Source organism: Austrofundulus limnaeus, unplaced genomic scaffold (assembly GCF_001266775.1).
Source record: "Austrofundulus limnaeus strain Quisiro unplaced genomic scaffold, Austrofundulus_limnaeus-1.0 Scaffold107, whole genome shotgun sequence".
NCBI lineage: Eukaryota > Metazoa > Chordata > Actinopteri > Cyprinodontiformes > Rivulidae > Austrofundulus > Austrofundulus limnaeus.
Genome location: NW_013952509.1, coordinates 262,054 through 269,815, shown reverse-complemented (window position 1 = coordinate 269,815; position 7,762 = coordinate 262,054). Strand labels below are relative to the sequence as shown.

The 7,762-nt window shown below is 38.3% G+C and overlaps 1 protein-coding gene across 1 annotated transcript in view; it reads right to left on the bottom strand.

Annotated features, from left to right (window-relative positions):
- Window positions 1-4,847: 4,847 nt before the first annotated feature.
- The window catches only part of oprl1 (opiate receptor-like 1), a gene marked incomplete at its 5' end in the record, with an annotated part of 180,444 nt that continues 177,529 nt past the window's right edge, over window positions 4,848-7,762 (bottom strand). The window contains 1 exon segment of the mRNA XM_014013858.1: window positions 4,848-6,979. Within this exon segment, the coding sequence (XP_013869312.1) occupies window positions 6,438-6,979 (542 nt within the window). The 3' untranslated portion in view covers window positions 4,848-6,437.

The window sequence follows — 7,762 nt, the reverse complement described above, 5'->3', positions numbered from 1 at the left end:
ATGATGGGTAAAAGCAAAGAGCTACAGTATTTAAAGATCTTTGTGACCTTACTGTTGCATTGATTCCAAATGTATTTCCTCACAAGATAAGGGGAGTCAAAAGAATAAAACCTGTCCATTTGAACCTTAGAAAAAAGTACAATTAAGAAGTATAGTTAAAAAAACAGCAATACACTTAAACACCACAGGCTGTCTGCATGCTCACTGCATAAAATCTGACAGCTGAAGGAAAGTATTCTGAAGCTGTTTTAAACTTTGCTGCAGAACCTTTGGACACAACCATCAAATACTAAGAAAATCTAGTCAGACCAAACTAAACCGATCAGACTTAACCACTTGTGCAGCCTCTCTGCTCTGTCAAGGTCAGTGACAGATAATAGATACTGTAAACCTTCCACTTCGCCTTGTTACCATGGAGATGAGATTAGGGGTCTGACTGGCTGGAACTGCCTTCTCAGGGGGCTGCATAACTTAACAAAAGATTCCGATAGTCTGAGAAACACATGAGTTCTCATGTCAGAATGGAAATAAATGTGACGGATGGACAATAATCCTTGTTGTGCTGAGGTCAAAAACATAAATGTCATGCATCACTTCACACACAAAACGCTTTCCCACTAAACATTTAACACTGTGTGTTCAATACTTCTTTCTAATTCACTTTATCATCATCAAATAAGGTATGTTTTCAGTAGCATTCATATGTCTCTGTTCCCAAAAAGACTCAAAATATTCTGAACATCATCAAATGTTCAGGGCGTGGTGATGTGGTGCTGATATGACAACATCTGGCAGAGGTGCCAGAGGCTGCTTTTTACTGATGCATATTCTCATTAGGTGTTCACGCTGACATTTCAGTTATGGACTTATTTGATTTCTCTGCAAGTGGATTCCTTGTGTTGATAAAACATGATGCAAATTTGATTTCAATAACCCTATTAGAAATAGATTTTCTGAGAAAACGTTGACATGTTTAACACTTATTTCCCAGCTATCTGTCATCTACTGAAGTTTCTGCAGAAAGAGAGTAACAGAAAAAACATCCCATCTATTAAAAGTGTTTAACTTCAATAAGATTGAAAATAAATCCAACTAAATTCCATTTTATATGATTTTCTTTTTAATCATGTTTGTTCATTGTCAGAAACCTGATCTTACAGAACTTCAGTCGATTCAGCTGAAAGCAGTCAGAGTTAATTCTAAAACTCATCATGAATGCTCTGTGATTTCTGTTTCAGAGCTGATTTTCACTTGAAGACACCAAGAAGAGATACAAAAAAGCCCCTTTGTCCCTTGAAATGGAGTCTGAACCCTGTGGCTCGGCCTGGTGCTGGAAGTCAGAACCACTCCAGCAGCAGCAGCAGCAGTCTGATCATTCAGCATGAATGTATTCATGAATGTATTCATCCAGAGCACCCCCCCCCCCACACCAAGCTTCAAGTGGAGAGTTGGCACATCTGGAATAACGATTTGTACAGATAATCCAGATGTGTACCTCTCAGCACATTTATAATTGTCTCCTATTTGTCACACGGCTCCGCTTCATGACGGCTCAATAAAATCTAGATAATCATCAAGCCCTCTTGTATTTTGAAAAAAAAAAAAAGTCAGTTTCATCACATTTTCCTCCCACCTGTCTGTTTTCAGGGTCTCTGACCTCACTGGTCAAACCTAAAGGTACAGTGTGCAGGATTTGTGACGTTCGACAAAACAAAGCTCAACAGAAGCGGCACAAGAAGAATATATTCTATGTAAATGTTTCTACATTCATCTGTAAACATGCATAAATGTGTCCAAACAACATCTGACCAGCGTGTTTATGGTTTCTCTCTGCGATTTATTCCAATTTCAGTTATGACCATTTGTCAACTGTTCACTTTCAAATGATTGGGTTTCACCCTTTTGGACTTTTTATTACTCTAAAGAGTTTATTTGATACCAGTTTATGATTCCGTGCCAGTTCCTCATTGGGCTCCAAATACGTTTTAACTGCAGTCTCACTGAATGTTTGCACAGCCTGTTGCTGAAAATCCAAACTTATTTTTGTGTGCACACTTTTCTAAACCTTATTGTAGGCTGTGCACATTATTTTGTTGTCCACCTCAGCTGCCACCGCATTAATGATTTAATCTCCTGGAGTGCATGTTAGAAATGACAGTAGAGGTGGTGCTCATACGCACTGAGATGCAGACATAAATAATTCTGAATCAAATTTAAAATGTCTAAAACCGATTAGTATTTCATAACGTGGTGGATGAGCAGCATCCCGACCCTTTAATACATGATCACAACTTAGACACAGTAACAAGATGGCTGACTGAGGACTTTACTGCCCTGAAGGCCGTGTTTGGAATACATTGAGATTTTACGATGAAAACAGGAAAATGACTTTGACAAGAGTGATGTGCTAACCCTGTACACCATTAACTTTCAAGAGGAAGAACAGCAGACAGTGGTAAATACAGTACTCTCTCCCTCCACAAGCCAGAAAACCCACAAAGTTTCCACCAAACTTGTAAAAGATGAAGCAAATTAAAGTTCATTTAAACTTTTTTAAAAGAAATGACGTTGAACCCCAGGGTTTGAGTGTGACTGTGTTACATCCTTTGGAACCGCAATAAAACATCCAAGGTCAAAAACACCAACACACATATTCCCACAATCTACAACGGGACAAAAACCAAGTCAGGGATTCATCGTGAAGGTAAGAAAGCTCTAACATGCAAATGTTTTTGAGATTTTAAAGACTCCTTCATAAATGCAGTTTACCAAATAATCATCAACAGCCAGTACTGGTTAAGTCCTTCATGCCTAACTCATCATTTCATTGCTTCAAGTCAGTGTTCTTAAGTAGACAAACGACAGCAAGACATGGTCATTCATGTCAAATCCCATCAGACAACCGGGTAAATAAATTGGTCCAAATAATCAATTGTACTGCTCAGCAACCTTCTCTCAGTCCACATTTTCAGCAGTGTTTTAAGCAATTTTTGCTGTATCACATTAACAGGCTACACAAGTATTTACACAGAATAACTTTACAAATATCAAAAGTAGATTTGGCATTACATTTTTTGAGTAAAAAAAGAAGCCACCAGCTGGTTTATATTTCCCTCTACCCACATTGTTCTCACCTCTGCCCTCATTTTGCCCACTTTAGTTTGTTTTATACCAAGAGTTGAGGTTCAAGTCAAGATGCTTCCTGGGAACTTTCTCAATCAACAACAGGACCATTTTGACATCAGATTGGTACCCTGCTGGACCGCTGTCTACACACCACTTGATTCACATTTTCTTACATTTTTTACAGACATAAGCATGGTTGTAAACCTGCTGTTTTCTTTAGATTGGCTGTTTTTTTGGACAGAGACCTGAGACGATGCTTGTTGTGACTTGGCTTTATGTAAATAAACTGAATTGAGTTTTAAATTGAGAATGCTACCTAGATGATAAGATAAATAGTTAATTTTTGATGTAATATTCTAGGTCAGTGATTCCCAACCAAGGGTATGGGTACCCCTTGGGGTACATTAGCATATTACAGGAGGTATGTGAAAAAGTTTCCCAGGTGTGTAAAATATAAATAAAAATAGGACTGAGGTATGTAGGGCCCTATGATTTCCGCAATGCAGAAAATGTAGACGGAATCACGGAARWGACAAAATGGAATCCAGTATAAAATGCAGAATCTCACAGAATTTGCTCATTTGAGCGAGTTTCTGACATATTTTGGACGCTGCTGCTTCCTGCACCTGCCTGGTTTATTTATTAATTATTTATTCACTTTTAATTTTAATTTGAGTTGAAAAGAATAAAATGGCTGAGAATTAAAAGTTCTAGGGGTTTAAATAAATAATTTTCCTTTAATAATCAGTTGTTGTACGTTATAGTTTTGAAGAATCGTCATTACGTTTGACTGAGGGGCTACTAGTGGTATGATAAAATAGCTCAGGGGGTACACAAGTCTAAAAAGTTGGGAACCACTGTTCTAGGTGATTGAGAAGCTCTACCAGTCAAAGATAAGTTGAATCGACTTTAATAATAATAATAATAATAATAATAATAATAATAATAATAATTCATTAAAATAATAATATTACAATAAAATATCTATACGAAGCTAAAAGACACAATATTTATACTGATCTTTATGAACAGAATGTTTGCTGTACCAAACTGACCTGCTGCAAAGTAAGACCACAAAACAAAAAGACAAAAGTTTATGTTTTGTTGTTAAAACTGAAGAAGCAACAGTGTGTCACAGCTCAGCGTAACATTTCATCTTAAAGACAAATTAACCAGAGTTCTAGATGCTCTGGACGTTGATTAAATTTTTTAAAATCTTTTAGGTTTTACAAAATGTGACCTGTATTCATAAAACCCTCTGAGAACAGATAAAAACGATCATCAAGCTTATCAAAATAAATCCTCCAAACTGTCAGCAGGCAGAACTCATATGGAAACAAATCCAAACAAAATGTGTTCCTGTTTTCCTTCAGCCTATAACATTGCTGCACTCTGTCAGAAGTATGAAGCATTTAGGCCCCTTAACACCAGTTAAACACCCCGCAACACAAACAAAACCCTTAAAGAAAACAGCCAGAATGTGTACAGTCTTTGTGGGGTCTTGGTGAGGTCTTCAGGAGTACCACAGTGGTTTTGAGTATGCACAAGACCTCTGCAATGAGGTATTTTGTCATCTTGGTGGTAGATGTGCAAGGTTAATTGTGTCTATCACAAATTGTACCAATACTGACACTGGATGGCTGTCATTTCATCCCGAGCAGTTGATGTACCTTCTTGTACTTATGCACACACCATAAACACTATATATATATATNATACTAGCCTTAAGAATACCTTAATCCTAATGATTTTAGGGTTCTGTAATTGTCCTAGCTTACTGTAGTACTGTCTAGTAGAATCATATTGCAGTAAAGTTGTGTTCTCATATATTTTTCATTTTTCCTTCACTGACTCCTGAAGAATATTCAGGTTTAGCAGAAGTTAACAGAACTTGACTTTGAGTTGTTTGATTTGTGTATAAATTTTCAGTGATAAATACTGTTTGTCATGTCAGCTTGTCTTTGATATTTTCAGTGTTAAGTTAGCATCTATGCTAATAGTTGGTCAGCAGCCTATGGTAAATGGTGGTAAATAACAAACATACGTCACCGAGGCAAGAAGATGTGGGAAAAGTGGATTTCAGAAGTGGCTTCTTGTAATACCCAAAAAATGTCAGTACAAACTGACCAAAGCTTCAAAAGTACCAGAACGACGAAATAACATCAAGGCTGAAAGTTCCCCATAAACACATTGTCAAACTTGCAGTAGGACAACATTTCTTAGGTTTACTTTGCTCCAGGATATGTTGATAAAATCTGACATACTATGTGAGCGTTACTGTTTGTTATTGAGTTTGTGCCCACATATACTGTTTAACACATGCCAAGCCTATTTGGCCTCATGTTGTTTGAACTCCACCCTCATCCTTGCATGCAGATCTGTCATCCAGTCTCTGACCTCACAAAGAAAACAACATGTGAGTTAAAAGAGGGGAGCTGCAGATTAATACTAGAATCATATGAGCAAGACTAGGACAGCAGTGTCTTTATGCTGGAGATGTTATTGGACATATTTTGTTCTTTAAATCAACACTCATGACCAAAAGGCCTTAAAACCAAAATTTATCTACAACAAATACAATGTAAACTGTAGTAAAAGTGTGTTTCTGACATTTGATGGCACAACTCTGGCCAGTCTGTAGTTCATGGTCCTAACTGCTACAGAGCTGCAACCTGTTCATTAAAAGATGCACAGTCCTCAACTACCAAAGATAATCAAAGTAGTGATTAGAGTTTCATAGATTTTGTATCTGAAGCACTATAAATCCTTTGTTGTTTAAACACACATTCAAATGTGTGTATACTGTCTGGCAGTTTTGTGGCGACGCAGCAATAAACAGACTCACTCAGCAGAACCCTCTTCAGCTCAGGAAACTTTTCTAGAGCTAAAACCAAAAACAAGACACTTCAAGAACTTTTGGGACTGTAGTTAGGTCCTTAAGCAACTTTCTTAAGGTTTTACTATTTGGATTCAGAATGAATCACCTCATCTCAACCAGTCTAAATTAGTTAGCCATCTACATTTAGGGTTGTGGGTTGAGCTACATCCAAATCAGGCACAGAGAATTTCAATGTATGTATCATTCCCCCCTAATGATGAATAATTTTTTTACACCTAGGCTAAATTCTTTTCCTTTCAACCCCATCCTCCTCATCTCCATCCCCCCCGCCCCAGGCTAGTCTCCGAGTTGTAGGGCGGGAGGGCTCGTGCCGCTAGAGGGCTGTGATTTGAGTCAATTCTGTGTTGGAGCTCCCATGGGTCTCTCCCTTTTGTGGGGGTTCTATCCCCATCAAAGGGAGTTCCACGCCTAGTCATGCTGGATTAGGCGTCCCACCCCCTAGTCCCCCACCATCTCCGGTCTTGCAGCTGTAGGCTGCTGCCACCTCCCTGGCGATGCTCCTCATCCTGCTTGACTGCTGGGTGTCGAGGCGGAATGGAGAAGGCTGGCAGAACTCACGGAAGCAGCGCTTAAAGTTCTCATCTAGGAAGGCATAGAGAACAGGATTCAAGCTGCTGTTGACATAGCCCAGGGCGATGAAGAAGTGCATCAGCGTGTACAAACTGCTCAGGTTCAAGCCCAGGCACTGAGCCAGGACCATGATCTGGATGGGAGTCCAACAAACAACAAACACAGCCACAACAACCAGGACCATCCTAGTGATGCGCCGTAGGTTGCGATCCTTTTCCTTGGAGCCAGACAGGATGCGAACATTTCGCAGGCGTTTCACCATCAGACTGTAGCAGATGCTGATAATAGCCACAGGAATCAAGAAGGAGAAGAGGAAGACACAGGTGCCAAAAACAGGTTCCCAGTGTGTCTTTGGCTCAGGTATAGCTAGAATGCACTCGACAACTGGAGGCAAAAAAGAGAGATAAAGAGAAGAGAAACAAAGAAGTTAATTCAGTTGGAAAAATATTTGTTTCAATGTCCCAGCATCATTTCACAGAACAAAAATGGCAACAAATACATACTTCAGATGAACATACATACTGTATTTTCAGATGGAAAAACCTAACAAGTGGAAACAATTCACACCCAACAGTTTATCTGACTATTTATTTATTTATTTACACTTAAAAACAGATGTGTTGGATTCACTTAAACAAATTATGACAACTGGTTTCACTCAACTTTACTAATTAAATGTAAAGTCATTTTTTTCATTTACTTTAAAAGTAAATGTTTTTTGTGTACAGTGCCCTGAGTTGATGTCTGTTGTGACTTGGCGCTATATAAATACAATGAATTAAATTGGATGTTAMGTAAATGCATTATATTTCTCAGTTTAATTGAGTGGAACCAATTGATATAATTTTAAAGTAAATCCAACACTTTTGTTGAGTGTATTTATTGCCTGCTGCCAAAAGGTGAAGATGGATACGAATGTTTTTTGCCCATCTGTGTAATGATGTGTGGTGGAGGAGCGAACCCAGTACCAAGGCGGAGAGTTAAGTTGTTAGAAGTAAAAGTTTTCTTAAACAAAATTAAATCAAAAGCTGTCGAGGCAGCAAACAAATATAAACTCATGGAGACCACGAAGAACATCAAACAGTAGGTGAAGAAACCAAACAATGAACCAGCGATAAGATGAAGAACTGAACCAGAATTTATACTAACAGCGGAAATGAGAAACGA